The sequence below is a fragment of the Lingula anatina genome, chromosome 1 (genome assembly GCF_051362555.1).
Source record: "Lingula anatina isolate TDL-2025a chromosome 1, LinAna3.0, whole genome shotgun sequence".
Taxonomy (NCBI): Eukaryota; Metazoa; Brachiopoda; class Lingulata; order Lingulida; family Lingulidae; genus Lingula; species Lingula anatina.
The window spans coordinates 37395132-37416088 of NC_141767.1; the positions used below are offsets into that span (position 1 = coordinate 37395132).

The 20957-nt window shown below is 36.7% G+C and overlaps 1 protein-coding gene and 1 long non-coding RNA gene across 4 annotated transcripts; one reads left to right on the forward strand and one right to left on the reverse strand.

The window, feature by feature from the left end:
- The first annotated feature begins 2302 nt into the window (after positions 1 to 2302).
- LOC147764322 (uncharacterized) lies at positions 2303 to 5224 on the forward strand. Of its 2 annotated transcripts, XR_015331682.1 has the most exons (4): positions 2303 to 2586; positions 3986 to 4078; positions 4190 to 4263; positions 4489 to 5224. It is a non-coding gene; the product is annotated as an uncharacterized LOC147764322 (long non-coding RNA). The 2 variants fall into 2 exon arrangements; XR_015331683.1 differs by lacking the exon at positions 4190 to 4263 and having other exon boundaries at positions 2308 to 2586.
- On the reverse strand, positions 4498 to 20843 carry LOC106159192 (monocarboxylate transporter 13-like). Of its 2 annotated transcripts, XM_086998778.1 has the most exons (9): positions 19954 to 20843; positions 12308 to 12495; positions 10101 to 10412; positions 9306 to 9601; positions 7526 to 7754; positions 7090 to 7230; positions 5949 to 6815; positions 4899 to 5029; positions 4498 to 4590 (listed from the first exon to the last, which is right to left on the reverse strand). In XM_086998778.1, exons 2-7 carry the CDS (start codon positions 12492 to 12494, stop codon positions 6544 to 6546), a joined length of 1437 nt encoding a protein of 478 aa, XP_086854904.1. In that variant the 5' UTR covers position 12495; positions 19954 to 20843; the 3' UTR covers positions 4498 to 4590; positions 4899 to 5029; positions 5949 to 6543. The 2 variants fall into 2 exon arrangements, with proteins under 2 accessions (XP_086854904.1, XP_086854903.1); XM_086998777.1 differs by having other exon boundaries at positions 4498 to 5029.
- Positions 20844 to 20957: the final 114 nt, after the last annotated feature.

Here is a 20957-nt window from a genome sequence, read left to right on the forward strand (position 1 = left end):
CTGTTGACTGTTTCGTCTGTTCACTCTGATAAACTTCATCACAACTGAATTGTCTGTTCTTGCTCAGTCTTGTTGATGACTTGTTATTCTCCCTCGCCCCAGCCCCCCAGGGTGGGTTTGAGAATATCATCATACACACGGAACAGTCTGTGTGCTCCATCTCTGTTTGGATACCTTTGTTTTCATTTCAATCTGAAGTTTCCCCTTTTTATTGTCCATTTTGGGTAGTTACACTGTTTCAGTGCCTGTGTTGTATGTTGTTTTCTTCTTCGATTCTGTCCTCTGGTTCAGTCACGAGTTCATAGCAACGATCTAACAGTGACTAAATTACTGCCAATTTGTGTGCTACTGGATGGTGGGATGTACTAGTTTGTGTGCTTGGTTTTCTATACACTTTGGTAATTATGGACTGCTTTGACCATAATATCTATATCCAAGAATGCTATGTGGTTGTCCTTATTTTCTTCGTCGGCGAGTTTTATACTGTTGAAGAGGCCAATACTATTCATATGCTGGTTCACTGTTGCTAGAGTATCCTTCAGTATTATCGGCAGGATGTCATCCACATATCTAAGGAACTAACAAGTCATCATCAAGACTGAGGTGACTACCTGTTCACCTCCACCTGAACAGGTCATTCAGTTGTGACCAATTGCAAGTCTGTCAGAGTGAACAGACGAAACGGTCTAAATCAAATATGTGGATCTATCGTGGATAAATTTTTTTAACGATAAAAAAAAAAAAAAAAAAAAAAAAAAAAAAAAAAAAAAAAACGAGATCCAATGAAACTATTTTCAAACATTTATATATGCAATCAAGTTGTCTGCAGACTTGATCTAAAAGATAATGTCGTAAATCGGACGTGCATTGTACACTGAAGTGTATTCAACCGATTGTGATAGAGACCATTGCCTGATTGTGCTATATTGCATATTATATAGTGGCAGCTAAGAGATTGTGAAATACTGTATATACATATAGCAATTGCTACAGCGCAGGCAACCTAAAATAAGATCTCCTCATTGCATTTGCGAATAAAGGAAATGTTGTTATAGTTCCTCTGCGTCTAGGCAACATTCTTTATTGTAAAATAGGTCTAATTTATTTGATAGAAGTGTTGTGGAATGTTTGGGCTTAAAGTTATAAGAACAAGCTTTGACTTAAATGTGCTGTTCTGTTGCGGACCTGATCCCAGAATTTTTGTCACGAGATATGGAACATTGTTGACTAAACACTGTAGAAGGGTTTGTTGCTTGTAGAACATGTTACCTTACTTCATGTTAACGGCCCACCTACAATGTAACAAACGCTGTTTTCAGCAATCATACCGGCGAAACAAATGCCGTCAAGGTTTCTATCACGAAAACAAATCCCTTTTTACTTCAATCTGAAATCGAAATCTTAGCGAATGTGAAATATTTCAATTCGAAAATATGGATTCAACTAATTGGACATTTTGACTAAATGTTTCAAACCTGTGGTCATTAAGCGGCAATCCGTATGTTTTTGCTCCCCTGGATATACCGAAAATTTTAATTTACTTATACGACGAATGTTACAGGCTTCTCTGCAAGTGGGTTTTTACTTCATGTCTTACAATTAACGGATCATGAATAAAGAGAATAGAAACAATTGCTTTGCTTATTTTCATTACTATATCCTTTATTTAAATAAATGGGCAGTAATGTTGAACTTTAGACACATTCCTTACAATAGTTTCTATATGACAAAGAAAATCAAACAAACGAAAATGAGCATGTTAACACGAATTTTACTTATTTACCAGTAGAATTGACAAAGAAAATGTTATTAGCCTACTTGAACTACTGTACTACATCTATAAGGTTGCCGACGTTTAGTATAACTCGACCTATATATATTATTCAAGGAGCCGCCAAAAATACAACCAAACAGATTTTATCGTCCTGAAGAGGCCAGCTATCAGCCGCGCTGCAGTTGTTTACCTAAGCACAAAACTTTACATAACATACATTTTATTTTTGAAACAGTTGTATGGGATGGTAAATTATAAAACAAAACAGATTCTAAAACAACGATAATCACAATGTACAGCTCTAAGGTCGTGATGACCTAAACGCTTGTTTAAGTCAGGGACATTTAATCTACAGATGGGAAACTTTCATTAACTGTTTGATTTTAAATGTTAAGGGTCCAAATTCTTTACAGAACTAAAGGGTACATGTAGTTGTATAATGACTTGTTTGTAAACTATAGGTTTGCCAACTACCCTTTAGAGACCCTCATTTTCAACAGATGGGATGCAATTATAACTATTGTGTTTCTCACTCAAATCAAGGAGTTATAACAGAAGGAGATTACACGCGTGGGGGCGGAGCCCGTATTACGGTCTCTCATTGGTCGGAATGAATAGAACCCAGAGAACAATAGATGCCTATCTCTGTTACGCTTAATTGCTACTCTCGTTTAAATCTCGTTTGTTAGTATCTGTGCCTTCGTCTGTTGATTTTTGAGGACAGACACAGAAACGGAGTCCCAAGTTTCTAAAAAATGAGAGAAATACAGAATTTATATGATATTACGTTGGACAAGGTTGTCAAAAAACAGGTAAGTGCTTTTCAATGCATAACTACACGAAATATGAAGATAAATTGCAACTTTTATGTCGTAGGGTCTCACTGTGTAAGTGTCCAGCTACACGTTGATCTCGCGAGGTGGTGTGTGGAGAATAAATATTGCACGAAAAATATTTCCCACTCATAACAAGTGCCTATAAATATAGTATCAGATGAAGAAAGTTTGGTCTTTATACAGTTGCAATTGTTAAGTAATTTGTGGCAATAGCAAAGAATAAAACTCAGGTGCACTTTCAGTAGCCGAATAACAAGCAGATGCTTAAGCCGCCATCTTGTTAATATTTCGAAAAAAAATTACTCCAAAAGACATTTTCCTCCTACTTTTTGAAACTTGTGTCACATGACAGTCATAAAATTTAACTAATTGTTATGTGTGCAACACACTTGCTTGAGCAGTATTGTTTTTTTTTTTGCGATTTTACATGTGGTCTAGCTTGGATACGACAATTGACAATATTCATGAGTTCCGATCAAAAAGTGTTACGCTTGTTACGGCCAAAAGCCTTACCGCTTTTTGTACTTTTCAAATGCAAGATTATAAAAAAATTTGGTGTGTTTAGATTCTTGAACATCTTGGTCGTGGCGTGGTATATATTGCATGGGTATTGCTCCAATATTTCTTGAAAAAAATAACCTGATTTGTTCAGAATACCAATTTTTTACTCTAGTGTTATGGGTAAATGTACCATTTTGGCCTTTACCTTTTTCGTGTTTAAAACTAAAAAGACTTATCATGACAGTTGGTCATCATTTTTCTTCTCACCATGATGGGTGGCTTTGGAGTGGTAACTTTGTTGTTAAAGTAAGGTGCTCAGTTATTTTGACTGGAAAAGTTTTGCCTCCACCCAGCATTTTCCATCATGGCGGTCCAGTATCTTTGGTATAGTTATTTTAAACTTATTTAGTCTTCCTTTTACATATATATGTTTTAATTCATATTAAACCTTTGAAAAAAGAACACACATGAATCCTGGTGCTGTCTTAATTTAAAGTCTTAAGGTTTTAAGTTCACCTAGGCTCCACCAATTACTCTACCTGTTATCTCACTACACATCTCCCTTTGGGTCAAGGTGTGTAAGACACCTCTTATTGTGTAAGACACCTCTATAATTAAGGGTACTTGCTTCTCTACTTTAATTATACTTCACTACTTTGGCATGTTAGGTGGCAAGCTTGGATGTTTCAGTTCATTTTAAGAAAGAAGCTTTGCCTTGGTGGTTACAAAAGAATAGAACTCTATTAAGGTTTATTCATTACTTGAAAGTAAATATTTCATCTTGGAGTGTTGAAACAGAAATTCTCTCAAAATTGATAATGAATTTTACATGCTTATCTTAACACTGCTCAAGTTTTTTTCCCTTCTATTATAGATATGGGAGAAGGCTACATTGAATGTATGAATTATGGTCAGGCTGGAAAAAATTAAAAAATGTCAATGAAAAAAGGAGGTCAGCGTGTCTGGGGTAAGTTACTTTTCTCATAATGCCTACGATGCATTAAACATTCACTAACAACAGTACCCTTTTTTTAAATTTTTTTTCAAAATACAACAACCTTGGGCATTTTCCTTTTAGCAACCGGCCTCTCTGAAATCCCCTTTTTGTCCTGTCAGAAGAGTAGGAACCAGGGCGGATTTAAATAATTTCTTGTAATAAGTACAATTTCTTTCAATTTCTTGGAGTTATTAGCTTGTGATCATGAATCTTGATATTTTATATAAATTTAGTTGTAAATTGTTCATTTATGTGGTGAACATTATTTCAGTCAAGTCATAACAAGATACATTAAACTTCACTGCGTAATTCCATAATGTCTACATGGATACTAGTAGTTCATAATGCTATTATGATGTTTGTTTTTTTCTAACCTACAGGTTTCTCTCTTTTCTGAGTGGCATGGCATTGGCAGGCAGAAGAAAAGGTCCTGAAGAAATTCTCACTTGAGTTGTCCTTTTTGGAGAAGAAACTGGATAAGACTGGCCAACAGAGATTGCATTAAATTAATAGTGCTCCTTCATGACATTTTAAAATATTTTCAGTCACCTAACTGATTCTATACATTTCAAAAGTTGACATAAATTTTATGTTACTGTCACTTGGAAAAAGATTCAAAACCTATATATAATTTGTTGAGTGCCATGGTATAACAGTCTACTTGATTGCAAGTAAAATTTGGACTGTTTCAGTGAAATTTCTTTAAAGCAGTTAATTTTTTCAGCTGTAACATGTACTCCAGTTCATTTTATAAATGTTCTTACTAAGTGTTGTCTTTACTTATAATTACCTTTTGAAAATCCCATGTTTTTTATCCTATTTGTAAGAATTAGCCACTTTAACTTCTAGGGTTTTTTTTCATCCAGCCCATTAGATTCTCAGACCTTGCTGGCCTGTGAGTGGAATAGTATCTGGCACAGACTGGTATCAGCAAGTCAGATAAAAAAGAATATAATTATTTCTATTTGCACAGTTGAAAAAAATGCCAACATAGACTGAATAAAACTGGAAAACTATAGCAACTTAATCATTCTTATGACTTCATTAATTACTGCTTATGTGTAAAATTTTGTTTTTGTTCTTCTATTGATATAATAAAATGGTTTTACTCACAGATGCTACTATCATGATGCTTGAGTATAGAGTTGACTTAAAAGATATTTTAAGTTAATATAGTAAATAATAGTTTGAAATTAAAAATTCTCATCTTTATTTGTTTCACTTTAAAAAGCTCAGTTAATACTAAAATTTCTGATATATTTTGTACATAAATATATTTATGAATGAATATTCTTAATGTTTAGCACTGTGTACTTGTTTACCGACAAATATGAAGTGTTAGTATGTGTCAAAATAATCCTAAAAAAAAAAGGGAGATTTCCAAGATAAAGAAATTTATAACGAGTATTTAGTAAATTGACATGTCGTGGCATTGCTTCAACCTTTGATTAAAATTTCACTTCAATGCATTAGGATATTAAAATTATACCGAGTGACAGAAAAAAATACTTAAAGAAATTTAAAACCATGCAGTCACAAAGCTTAGGCACTGTCTCAATGTATATGTTTATGGGACCCAAGGGCAGGAGGGTCCAAACGTTTATGTTATAATATTATGTTCTTTGGCAGTGAGGACAGACGTTCACTTGAATGTCATTTTCACAAACCACAGTTGGGACGTTTTCTTTTGACTTATCCTTGGTGATTTTTCACTGTGTTGTGCAAAAGAAAAGCCATCTATCACCGACTCAAAAAAACTCATGGCGACCATCCTCAGTCACCACCTTAAAATCGCTTTCTATGATATCGTTCCCTCCCAGCACATAGTCCAAATAACTACCTGTGAAAAAAATCGTCAGCATACAGCGCCGCTTTGACACTACTGATTTCGAATTCTAACGCGAAATAACGCATATAAAATCAATCTCCGAGCGGAGGAGAGCGACCCAGACGAAACCTTGAGACAGGAGGCCCCCCGTAGCTAGCTCCGCCCACCGTAACAGACATCGGACAATAGAGAGGCTTGCGTGTAATCTCCTTCTGTTATAACTCCTTGCTCAAATTATAATCTCACAACTACAGTATACCTACATTTTGAACATTGCCTACATCTTTGAGGAGCACGTTATATAGGCCCTTGAAGCCATGCGTTGCACCTAAACCCCACCTAGCTGGCCAACAGAAAAAGCCATGGTGTCGAGAAAGACCACACAACCTTTTTGTAAATAGTAAGTTGCGAGTTCCCCAAGCATTAATGGACCATATACTAGTATTTATATGATCCTAATGGTATAGAACCCGACATATCTGCATGCTCATTCAATTCTGGGTGATGTTTTAAAGGCTAAGATTATTGGTTAAAAAAAAGTGGTTGCTAGGAGTCCAACCAATCGCAGAAGTGACGCATGCGCAGACACTCTATATACCTAACATGCTCAGTCCTCATGGGCATAGTATTCAATGCTAGCTTCGTCGACCACCTGCGGCTTTGACATAGATTTCTTGACGGATCTGAACGTCCTTTCATAATCGCTTGTGCTAGAAGTCATGGCATCACCGTCTATCTCTTCGTATTCAAATTGCCCTTTGTACTGCCTGTACTTTTGCAGTGCAGCAATGGCACCAAAGACGAATAAGTCTACGGCAAAGATGCCCCCGTTCACGTAAAACACGTCATCGTACGAGTGCCGGAGGTCGTAGATTAGACCTGGAATGTACACAGTGAACAAACTGATTTATTGCTGATTTTCAATACAACAGAAACGTTCTATTCCTGTTAATTTACTTTTTCAGCTTTCATAATATCTGTAAACTTAAGTATTCAAAAGCTTAGAACCTACGGAGATTCTTAGAACTCGGGATGTAAAATTCAAGATGTAGCAAGCATTGCATAGTTTATCTCAATTGTATGGTATCCTAGGCCTGCTGTAATTTGTTTAATGGAGGTCCCTCTATACTGTTAGCTATATCTATCAACTTACCTGAGAAGAAAGGTCCTAATAAGATCCCAAATCCTGACCACATATTTGTTAACGCCCAAGCGACATCTAGCGATAGCCCTGTAACTTCACCGGATGCTGCATATGCATACACTATTGTCAACCCAAGAAATACCCCCATTGCTGTAATTATAAAGAGGAAATTTTTCTATATGTTAAAACACTTGTCCGAAATAATATCCATATACATCCAGCGTTATATAATTATAAAAATAAAACATTTTAAATGTTAAAACACTTGTCCGATATTATATCCATATACATGCAGCGTTACATATAGTTCATATTACTTCACAATATATTTTATCCGCATTCGACATACCCCACACGACCTTCGATCCTCAAAATCCGTCAACAGTTTTCAAAAAGGACCATAAGTGTATAATGGTTTAAAAGATGATCTTAAATATACACCTACCGGAAGAAATCACCATTATTTCAGCGTAGCTGGCGTCCACAAAAGGCCACACTATACAAATGACGGCTAGTGCCAACGAAGCCAGTATATTTGAGAAGACTAATTTTCCTCTAAAGAACACCCCGACCAAGGAGGCCACCACGTAGCTTATGCATTCCCCTAGGCTCAGAACGGTCAAAGCCCAAGAGCTGTCTATTGCTTTGATACCCTTTAACTTCATGTAATACGGCTGGAATGCAAATTGAACAAAGGTTTATTTTATTGGCAATAAAGCATGGAACGGACATCATTTGAAAACGATCTCTTAATGACGTTCTTCTTTCAGTAATTTCTCCTAAATTTGATGAAAAGTGGCTGAAAATTTGCATTTAATTGTTTAGGTTAAAGTGGAAGTGGCTTATTGTTATAGATAGGTTTACCCATCGTACAGAAAAGCAATTTAAACCAACTGCAGTCTTTAATATTGTGTCGTTAAAGTAAAGGAGCAAACTTTTCAATCAATCAGTTAATTTATTTCGAATGATTACCACCATATGACTAAGATAAACCGTAATTATAAAATTTAACGTACTTAACCTAACTGAAAACATCTGTCACAAAGCCCCATGGTGGCAAATATTGCAATGGATTTCTTGCGCTCCAAATTAATTTTCAATTGAGCTAAGAACATATTTGGATAGTATATTTTAAACGAAAGAAAATATGAAGTTGACAAAGAGCACTAAGGGAATAGTGAAGAAAATGCAATTAAGTTCATTTTAATGAAAAGCCCACGCCAATGATTCGTTCTCATGCCTTCGGGCTTTATCATCTCTATTTATGGCATGAAACGCGTCATATTTTTTATTAGACAATCTTGATTATACTACGTATTTGGCACTTCATATCATAACGAAGCACACAGATTGGTCTTTTCTATTGACTGATGACAACTAATAACAACAGAAATCTGTTTCAATTCCTTATAATTGTGGTCAAACACTTTGCAACTAGAAGGGCAAAGGTGCTGAGGGATTCGTAAATGTCCTTGGTGTGTATCATCTCTCCACATGTAACATGGACAATGAATAGGCTTAGGTTATCTCTTTAAAAATCAGCCTTTTCTATAAATCAACAAGTCGCTTATTGATTGTCTCACCCAGAGAGCCCTAACCTGCCTTTAGACCTTTGGGTGATGGTCTAAGGAGGATTTACGAAAAATCAATAATTGATTTGATACCCTTAGTTCTCCAGACAGAGATATATCTGCTACCAAAAAGCTTAAAGAACTGTGTTTAAAAAGGTTCAATGCCACCAATTGGCATGCTACTTAACTACAATTTTTATCGTTTTATTTACAAATGGGCGGATTTTGGGGGTATTGGCTAATAGACGGTAAACTTGGAAATGACTTATTGTCATGAAGAATGGAGTAAAAATGCTGTCAGTTACGGCTTCGGAAACTAAAAACGATAATGTAATAATCACTCTTTGTTTTTCTTTCTTGAGTTTTACTTTGACTGAAACATTTCACCTGATGTAAATTTAACTCCCAATGAATGAGCTTGAATCGCATTTATGGAAGCGCCTTCACAATGCAGCAACTGTTAGGAAACTGGCTGCATGCTTTCTTTGCACACTCAAACTACATGTACAGTATGCATGTATCGCCAAATTCCTCTCGAAATAAATATGAATGAACCCAATAAATGATTAGAACGATATTTAAAAAACCGTCTGGTGCGTTGAGAGACAGTTATGCCACCTATTGGCAGATTTAAATCATTGTTATTGTACTCACCAAATTCAAAAACGGCATATAAAACCCCAAGTAACTCAACGTATTTCCAAAGAGCCAAAGTAGAATCTCTGGCCTTTGTTTTAGAACTACGCAGGAACCAAAACAACTGCGCAGAGACAGGTCTTTTGTCTTCTCTTCGTTATCCAAGTCGAAGTAGGCCGGAGTTTTCCGAGGAGCAAATGTAGCTACACAGCAGACGCCGGCAATGAAGATCATCCCAGACGCAGCCCTGAACGCCACTCTCCAACCGTAACTGTTTACCAACCAGGCGTTTATAGGATTGAAAACAAGACTCCCTAAATTCAAAATACAAGAAACCGTTAGCCAAAAAGAAAAAAATATAACTCCCTTTTAACTATATGTAAGTTAATATATGTTGACATGACAAGATGATAATTTATTTATCTTGAAAAAAGGTACATTTTTGCTGAAGCAAATCAGCACTTGGCGTCACATTACAGAAATCACCATTATGTCCAAGTGACACATATACCTTTAATCAAAGGAACACCAAGCAATTAACACCGAAAACCTTTTTATGCAGTCGAAAGGACTTGCATTTACTCAATTCAACACGCACAAAGGACATCTCTCATCGGCGTTTTGGCTTCAACAATTACAAACCATTCAGAAAACCTTACGCTTCGGTTATCAAACCCAATGGAATGTGCGCTAAGCATTACTACGGTTGTTCAGCCCTGACATGAAAGTGCCATTTAATCTTTAACGCGCGTTTCTCCCACTTTCACCGCCTTCATCAACCGATGCCAAGATCGATGTTTAATGTCCTCTTACCGACGGGGTAGCCGCATAACAAAATACTGGTGGCCAGGACATGCTGCGGGTGGTCCTTGTCGAAGTAATCGCCAATAATCAGCGAGGAGGCCATGTAGATGAAACTGGAACCAATGCCGTACAGCAGACTGTGGGTCAGAAACATCCACTCCAACGAGGTGACCAGGGACGAGGCTATACAGCTGACGGTCAGAATTATCACTCCCAGGAGACCCACGATCCGGAACCCGTGAGGTCCGACCACGCGTATCAAAGCGACGGAGACGGGGGAGAAGGACAGCGACACGCAGAATGACAGCGTCCCCACCCAGTCTGTAATGAAACAGAGACATAATTTGTTTACTTTCTACGCGTGTGTATGTGTTTGCGTGTCAAAGGGTGTTCTAATACATAAAACGTGATAAATTGATTCGCTTCAATTGGCCAGAAAAGTGTTGTCAGTTCGCATCCATACAATGTTTCGATTGTCAGTCCATGCATGTGTATAGGTCATAACGTGTTGCATAATGTAGCATGAATCATATGACACCTTTACGTTTCTTATTCGTATTATTTGCCATTGTCAAATTTGATATTCTGCAGGTGTTGCATAAGCGTATGCAACGCGGGTAGGCTTTCACACATAAACAACTTTTGAACATTTGAAACTACAACGTCAGGAAAAAGTGTGCCCGTTTTAATCTTTAATACAATACCAAGTGACTCGGTTAACAAAAAAAGTTGGTTTCTCTAGCCTTGCCATTATCCATAACCTAAGCAGGGATTTAAACTATACCAAATATCTGCTAGGAATGGACACATACATGTACAGTGAATAACGTGGCATACATACCCCATGACCCAATTTGCACCCTAGCGCCCTAAAATGACACTGAATTTGTTTCTGCCAATTAAAGTATGTATAGGGAAAAATCAAACAGGACTGCGAAACAGTCAGCTTCGATTGTGTTAACAAAGATCAATGACATTTGCACTACCTTTGAGTAACAATTTCTATTCTATACTAACGGCGAGCGAATCTAGGTCCTTTGTAGCAGGCGGATGCTGAGATTATTATGTCGCTTTGATCGCTGCTAGTGTAAATTGCAATGGGACTGTTCGTTGTGAGACACGTAAGAGCAGTTCATAGAAGGTAACTGAAAAGTCAGACGAACCTTTGTTGATGAATTAGAGGTAATGGCAGTGCCACAATAGTGTCATATCCTCTACAGGGAATGGGGAAGGTTGCTGTTTTGCATAAACGAAGGACAGTATCTTGCCTTCATTTCTTACCGTGCCTTTCTTTATATATTACCACGAAAACCGTACTTAAGATGTGCACAGGTATTTTGACCCTGTTCAAAACGGAAAGCCTTTCAATTAAATAGATATGATATATCATCTTTTTTTTATACTGATTGCATAAATCATCAGCCTTCAAATGTTAATACTTCTGCATTTCAAAGCATTGAATTGCTCTGCTAATCACAGATGGCACATGCATTCATTGTGATTATGAATAATTAAGTTTCCATGTCGCTAATTTATTAATTACGAAACCGCGACAAAACAGGAAAAATACCATTTTTCCTTTTCGTCACTTACGACAAGTGACCTCCCTGATAAAGTACTTAACATGGATTAGGCTCTTCAATTGAACGTTTGATTAATGACGACATGGTGTATCGTTAATAAAGCACATACAGAACTGGTCTTTTAAGTTTGCAGCTTCAAAGTCGGTTCTCGTTTGATACAGTCTGTATGGATTTAAACGAAACAAAAGGTACAGTAGACCGTAAAATAGATGTTAGAGTATCTAGTTTCTTTCCAAACAGTTTTAAAAATGTTTTTTTCTGTGGTATCTCCGCCACACACTTTTTATTAATTGTATGGACTAGATGAGGTAAAAAAAATCAGTGTCGGAAGAGAATGGTGCCACAGTCAGTATAAAGGTTCACGAGGTGGGACATTTCATCTGACAAACCCACGTTTTGAACTGAAAATCTTTTTCTGCACATTGCGGCGGAAACTCCGAAAGCATACTGTCACACCCAAAAAGTTTAAACATTTAGCAACATGCTTGATAAAATAGTGATGATATTGAAAATGATATTTGAAATTAAAGAGCCAAAAGATCATGTGGATGTAAAAAAAGATTGCAAGGATAGTAATAAACTAAAATAATAATAATAATAAAAGATACAAATGCAAATCAAACAGACACCCACTCTGTTCTGCCAAAGATCTGTGGTAGTCATTGGTGAGCTTGACGACAAAGACGCCGAAGCTGTAAGTAATCCCACTTCTGATGACGGTCACGATGAGCACGGCGAAGCAAATCAGCCACCCTTGGACGTTCGGGGACAGCGTTGGGCGGGGTAGACGATCTCGAAGCTGGGATAATTGAGACAGCATACTAAAAAATTAAAAAAGAATGTCCAGAGATTTTGTTGTTGATTTTGTCAGTTCAGTAGAGCAAAGATTGGATAGCTTGAATAAAATAATTATAAAGCAATATGCATTATATAGTGTATATAGATCTGTCTAGATAGAAAACATCTGAAAACAGTCAATGACAAAAATGCCAAGACCTTAGTAAAATCCGTTACCTTTGATTAACAATATACTTAATAAAGACTTTTTTCCGAAATTGAAACAACATGATATGCCAACTCTGAAAGCTGAACCTTGGTCAGCGTGACTGAGTTTATTAGTCACTTAATCATCTTAAGCAATGCCACTAAGATTTTTATGTTGCATTCGTGTGACTAATCAGCTGGCCATCTAGAATAATGAACTTACTGTGTCCAAGATACCTATACACTTTAAATAACCTTTGTCACTAAATGAACCAGAAACTAAATTGCTTGACCTACGTCGGTCTTAGGGAGGCAGAAAGTCTTTGCCAGTTGTCAAATTTATTGCCGAATAGCCATTTGGTCCAACTATTATACAGTTTTTTTTTTTTTTTTTTTTTTTTTTTTTTTGTAAGGGGGATCTAAAAATGCAAACAGATTTAAACGATCACTTCTTTAGATAGGTTACAAGCACGCACTGATGCTAGAATGTACACGCTGATACTACTTGAAATCAACATAAAATGCCCCAAGCTACAAGGCAGTGAAGTTGGTGTTTCTAATAGAAACTGGTGTTTCTAAATGGGAGCTGTCTTAAATGATAAATATGCCGCGTTTTAGAATAAAACGTTTGCCCTAGCTTTATATTGATGTCATTTAAATGGGCGAAGTGGGATTTAAATTTTTATTTTAGAGTATGCATCTTACTATCTATCTATCTATCTATTAAGTTTTTTGTCTTTGGAGATATAACAGTTACAACAGACATAAAAAGTAAGGACGTTGCCGTCTCGTTCCTCTCCCTCTGGGATTTCAGCCGGTGTTGACAATACTCAGTCATGTTACGTAATGGGCAGAGAAGATGATCTGCACAGTATTTTCCATCCACCTATCTATCTATCTATCTATGATTATACAATGCACATTCCCTTATAATTGAACAACAGGCTCTTCAGACATCTAAGCCAGTATTATGTTCAGTAAGACAGGGAGTTAACCTTTAACTTCTAGCTAAAAAACGGAGAAGTATCATTTAAATATATTTGTATAAAAATTGGAAAGTGCCTGGCGCCAGAATTTCAACATCGGCTCCTGGGCTAATCGATTACTCGGAAAACAAAAAATGAATGAATCACATGCCAATTGCATCGGGCAACAAAAATAATTTGCTGTTACAATTAGTACTTGATTTCATGGGATAATTTTCAAATCAAAAATCCAGCCAGAGAATGGGAAAAAGTGACCTTAAGGGTGAAAGTAATAGCGTGGCGGACCTTAGAATATTGCGCAGACGGCAAGTTAATCACGGTTGACATTTACAACTTTAATCTTTGTACAATCCTATAACTCATAGTTATGCATGACTCCCGCTGGAGATTAGAAACGTAGGTAGTTTCTTCCAAGAAAGAAAGAAATAAAAAAAGTTGCTGGCATTACCCGGTCTCTAATTAAGGTATAAAGAGACCTAGCATAACACTAAAAGGCAAAATATCTTGCTTCATGTTAGTAGACTCTCTCTTCTGCTTTAAGCATATCATTTTAAGTCTGAAAGATAAGAGTCGATGAAAGTTAGTGATGAAGGTAATACATGTAAATACAAATACATGGCCCTTTTTAAATAACTGAAATTTTTAATTGCTCAAGTTTCAGTTTTTTTTAAATTGTATTTATTGAAGACAAATGTACAAATGAACACATAATTGCAAATTGCAAAACAGTCTTTTTTCGCCTTCGGAGAGTTTCCGTCAATTTTTAACTGAAACAACCTAAGAGGCCGATTCATGCACTGGTAACCTCTCGAACTGGCAGGTGCACAGTCTACTCCTTGTATTCCAAAGTGCCATGTTAGAAATAAACTCCAGTTTTACCAAAATTAATGTAATATATATTTAGCAAAACAAATATGAAAGAAAACATTACAGCAATTCTTTGCCATCAGGCCATTCAGAATTGATGATCCGAGTACTAACTGATCCGCCGACTAAATATGACCGACCCCACTTCAAAAGGGATGCCGCTAATTCCATGATGGTCTCCACGCCTCCACACGCGCCGTCGCTGCAGGGGTCTAGCAATTAAACCTCGAAGTCGAGTTTTAATCCGTCTTATGGCGCGTGTGGAGGCGGGGAGACCATCGGAAATCGGCGGCATCGCTTTTGAAGTAGGGTCAGCCATACTTTATCGGCGGATCAGATTGTACTGGGATCATCTATTCTAAATGGCCCCATTTGTATTGGCTACTTGTTTGACAAAGGACACTTTTGACAATTTATTGTTAAATTTTAGATCTAATTAAGAAAAGTTTCTATGCAAATAAGTCCAAAAAGTACAAACTAAAGGATCTTGAAATGACATTCAGCTGAAGAAACAGGATACGAAACATACCCTAAAGATGGTCATCGTGCCTTTACCATTGCAGAATTATTGAATGTGACTTAAATACATTGAACTTCTACATACAGACTTATATAGACACGCTAAAATTTTTAATTCACCTTTACTAGATATTTAATCAATAAATGATAAATTTTGTTGTCTTATTGTGGTATGCAGTAATCAGACATACTAGAAAAAAGACATACTAAAAAACTTTTTACGACTATTGTCATTTTGTCCTTTTTCAGATTAACATATCGAACATATAAGAATTCTGCTCTTTTAAATCTCAGTGTTTCTACGTATATTGTATATTATGATTAAAAATAAAAACAAAAGATTACAATAAAAATATCAAATATTATTCCACAAACAAAAAACAAGAACTGAGTATAATTAACACGTTTTGTATGATAATATCGATTAATTGTTGGACAATTTTGAAAGGTACTCTGTGTACAAAACAATCATAAACGCGATATATTTTTCCAATATGCAGTGAAAACAAAGTGCGTATGCAAGGCTACTTTTTGTCTTAAACGGATTTCGCGCGTTTTGTGAAGCCTACAAAGTTCAATAAACGTCACGTTTTCACTATATGAAATTCTGCCCACAAGGTTGAAAGGCATTGTCATTATGAGCCTCCTTTTGCATGGTCCAGTAGTGCACTTCTTTAATATGTGATCCAAACACGATATGTTTCAAATCATGTAGTGGTTACCAAATTAGGATCAACTTTCCTTTTCATGGTTTTTGAAAAAATTCAACACGCTTTTTACAGCGCGTCAACCAGATATATCTCCAATGTGCCAGATTAGCAAGTTCTCCGTCTTTCAAGAAATAGTGTCTACTTTAGCATCTATAATTTCTTTTTCTTTGTGTTGCCCTTGTTTCTATAATTTACTTTCTAACAAATCTTAACAAAAATCATAAAAATCATTACATCATTTCGTACTGGTTAATACAAAATAAAATTAGAATGCACCCAAACTATGGCAAATGACAACACATTTGATGGATTGATTTTTGTTTATTTTAGTTGCACATTACCGTATACACACTTATAAATATACATTCAAATGATCAATAATATAATCTTGGCATTTTTCTAATTTAATTGGACCTATTTTTCATCCATTTTTACCAGTCACTCTTTACTCTCTCTGACTTTAACATTAAACAGTATCAGAGACATGAATCTAAAGACTGGCGTTCCAACTATAGAATACCTGATGAAAAACGATCTATCCCCCACCTAGACCGTGGCACTTCATTTCGTTTTCTCTCTTCAACAAGATAAAGAATCGTTTTGAAGGACATTAACTTGAAAATTAAACGACGAGTGGAATATCTCTTGCTGTATTACCCAGAACCGTTTTTAAGTAACACAATGCACCATTGTTATAATGCCACCAAGCCAGTCCGTTGAATATACCACTTTTAAATATTGTGTTAATTGGCAGTTGCTGGCGCCTATTTCTGAGATCTACTATTGTTATAATGCCACCAAGCCAGTCCGTTGAATATACCACTTTTAAAAATTGGCAGTTGCTGGCGCCTAGTTCTGCGATATGTGTGGGAAGTTTCAAAATCGCGTGGGTAAGGCAACAATTTCCACAGAGGCCTTAACTCAGTACAATTCTGCCCCACCCCTGTTTTCTCTTGTGCGACCTGACGTCTAAGAAAAGCTCAGGATACGCTGCGCGCAACGTTAATTGTTATAACTTATCGGCTGTCAGAAAAAATGAAACTCGTTAAAAAGGGAATTAAAGTCCGTAATTAAAGAAAGCCCCCGAGCGGACCGGGTTGCGATAAATCATTCTTTCCATCTACTTCTAAATGTTATTGTCGAAGAGTTCACATAAGATGAACGCCCAGTCGCTGCCAGGAAGTCTCACAGGCCACTTGATGTTCCTTTGGCTTTAGACGGATCTTTTAGGGAACTGTGGACGCAACTAGATCATCGTAGCTTTAAGTAGATGATGTATTCCATCATTTATATTCTGTTTGTATGAAAGCGGTACAACATTGTGTAGACACGCAATGGCATTAAACACAAGTAATCCAAAGACCAGTTTTGAATAACATGTACAAACGCTATCAAATGCAGTTACACATATCATAAGTTTGTAACCGATTCTATTGAATAAAATGGTGAAAAACCTACAATATATACAGTTTCAATTGTTGTGTATTTTACATGTATTTCAAAGAACAAATGTGAAAAAAATTAATGCGAAAAGAAGGGTATTAACTATGAATAATATTTTGATGTTGTTGAACTTTGACTAGGTGTTCATACACTCCGAGTCTTGTTGAATTTCTCAACTGCTGACTAATATTCCTTTATAATCATTCATTCATTTCCTGCATATTTCTTTCTTGGCCACCTGAGATAAAAGGTCCTTAATGCTAAGAAACCTACAAAAGTGCCTTATAAAACATATAAACGTAGACGTGGTTCCACAACTACAAACATTAAAATCTAACAAAGGAAAAAAAACAGATATCTGTGAGAGAACCTTATGTGATGAACAAAATGAACAATTAAGCACATAAACAAAACACTTCTATCCTTTTCTCGGCAAGTGGCCAAAGTCAGATGAGAAAAGACCCCATTTCTGTTTTACATGGGATGGGTTTTTCAAAAGCAATTCTCTGTAATAATGTCTATCATGTACACGAGGCCAAATGCACATGAAGAAAGTTGCGAAATACGCACTAAAATTTTTAATGTCTATATACCTTACTAACGTCCTTCCATCACATATTAGAATCAATTAAAACTTTGCATTTTAGACAAAAGAGTTCTTCTAAAATGTGTACTTGACACTCGAAAACTGAACAGAAATTGATTGAGAAATAAGTGTTTCACGGCAAAGAACGGCGTGACAAATACGTGAATCATAGCAAATTGTAAAACAAAATCATTTGCCTTTGAAAACAGCTTTATTGTACAGAACGGGGTGGTGAATCTAGTGAATCAAAGTCTAGGAGTTTAGATAAAAGAACTCGTTACACTTTTCAGCTTTGGATCACATCACCATATTAATTTTAGACAATAACGTATAGAATATCGAAATGTGTTGAAACTCGTGGAAATGTAAACGACGGAAGAGTAAAACAGGTCCACATTCGCAGAAACATTGCGTTCCGGTTAAAACAGTTGTATTAAGTGACGGCTGAAAGGAGAGATTGTCTCTAAAGATCTGATAACGATAAAGCAAAGTTGCATGAATAAATTCCTGAGGACAGATACCCATCCCATGACGTTCATTATATATACCTCCCGACATGACTGACGTATGACATTATTTATGGGCGATTTCACGCACTGAGACAAAACAGTTTGTTAATGACGTAACGTTTAAGTGCTGCACGCTAGAAGATACTTTGACTGCTATTAAGCCAAGGACAACAGCTTTTCCGATGGAAGACAGCAGAGATGAGATGCTGTAATTTTATACACTTGGCAAGGATATCCGAGCACTCAGAGATGAAACGTCGATTTCTGGATATTTCAGACAATAGAACCTTAACGCGTTATTTATTATTATCCCCTCGGGGCCGCGTGCTGTTCATATGATAAGAAAGTGCTGCTGCTTTTACAGATTATTTGCTTCGCAATGGCAGCAACTGCTTGTGTTAACGCATTTCGTATCGCAGCAAAGTGGACCTTTACAGACCTGCGAAACATTTGGTAGACTCATACATTAAGGTATGCAATTGCCATTTATACACCGAATTATACCTTAGTACAAAAAAGGCACAAACCACAATGCCACAAAGATCATCCCCTTACTCAAGACATCTTTGTTATTGATATTCTTATCGAGAAACGTGTGCCACAGCATTGTATAAAGCCTTGCAATGTGTAGGAAAGTGGAAATAAAGAGTAGAATTGATTTTCATGAAACAAAATTCATGTTGGTGGTGAACAAATTAGCAAATGTGATTTAACAATAATTTATTATATGTATTATGACATTGAATTACTCGTTAAAACACTTTCACACAAACAGGAAAAATAATGTGAAGTGCATAGAAGTTCGTTGTTTGGTGTTCATTTTCACATCGCCTTGCACTAGGTAAAATATCAAAAAGCACTAATATAACTTATATTTAAGAATAACTAAATTTGTTTCCTGGGAATTTGATATAACGTTCCGGCTCTTTTACCATTCTTATTTGGAGCACAATGTAAGTCAACTTTTTTTTTGTTTGTTTTTTTCTGATTTTCTGTATGGAAAATACGTTTTCATTCGAGAAGGCAAACACGGTCAGTTAATTACAACAATTCCAGTGAATTATTCAGAGTGCTTGGTAAACGTTTCCTTGTATCTGATACGTGGAACTAAAATGAAATGATACATCAAAATATACCTAAACATATACCGAAACACATACATACATGTGCATTAAATCGACATATTACCGCATACTCAAAGCTTAAATATACTTCAAATAATATGCAGAAAAAAGGGTGGGGAGACGGTGCATTGGAACTTAAACCAAATTAATTCCGAAATATACCAAAGCTTTATGTCCGTATCACAGTACGCAAGATCCATCATCAGTCGTTGAATAATACATACAGCGCCTTACCTTAGACCTTTTAACTGTCATTAAGAATAGTCTTATGTGATCAAACCTTGGAGATAATACATTGATACCAGAAATGGAAATGTGTGCTGAGACGCAAGTATTCTGATATTGCCTTCCCCTTGCCTGGACAATATTGTCGTAAGGGCATCAATTTGTAATCATTTGGTTCAGCGAGGCAATGTGCCCGGCAGAGATCTTTGCCAAGAAGCCCAATAATCGTTCCAAGCCATATATTTATCTCCGGTGTCTTCTTGATTGGTTTCGGGATATAGAAAGATTGAAAATGTGAGAAGGTAATGACAAAGATATGTACTTACCTGCAGCTGAGCGAGAGAGGTGCAATGTATTTCGCAATGAGGAAGGCAATGCTGCAGCGTTCTTTAAAACGATTTTCAAATTAGTGCAAACACTGGTTCCTTTAACGACGTATCAGCATAGTGCTTAGTAGTGATTAAAGTTATTCATTGACAGATTCCTGTAAAAAAAACTCTTCTGTCCACGAGTTTCTTTATCTGCTTGGGAAGGCTGTGCGGCTTTCAGTCCCAAGACGGCTACATGGTGCCAAACCATTTAGTTCCAAATTATTACTTCGGATGGTACCGATATGGCCGTGAATGCTGCTGTTGCCTATGATGGACGCACTGGCAGTTTTGCTGTCTTTTGTTATCAAACCCCCTTTCGTTGCAGTGTAGGCCTACTGCAAAAATCGTTTTTCGCGAGATTTTCTCACCGGAATAATGTCGCTAATGGACTCACACAGGGTGCTCGATCGAACCAGGACAAAAGCAAATTGTCGTCACTTCCCCTATCAATACTTTCAGAAAGAACCACATGGGGATCCATGCACCTTCCGTCTAATACCTGGCTTCCCGTGTCACTTAGTAATACAGGGGCCCATCAATCTCTTAGCCATTTTATTTGTAGTTTTCAAGTATTTACAGCCAGGTTCGATACACTTTCCTTCCCGCCAGTGACGCGAGAGAGCTATTTGCAAGACAAAACAACTTGAACGGAATCCGCAATTACGAAAGCGCTCAGATTGTTGATCGCGGATTCGATCTCTCAGAGTAAATAGGAATAGTGCGGTGGATTATAGTAAAGGTTGCTTATCTTCCTCCAGCGCGAGTTCCGCCCGATCCATTTACCGCACCTTGCAGGGGTTTGGTTTCCATGCTTTTGGGTAACTATTCAAGTTGCGGTGAAACCAATCAATGCTCAAACTGCAGCATTAAATAAAGCAAGCATGTTCAAAACTGATAACCGTCCTTGTTCCGCGCGTGGAGGATATTAGTTAATCATTCTTCCTCGAAAACTATACCAG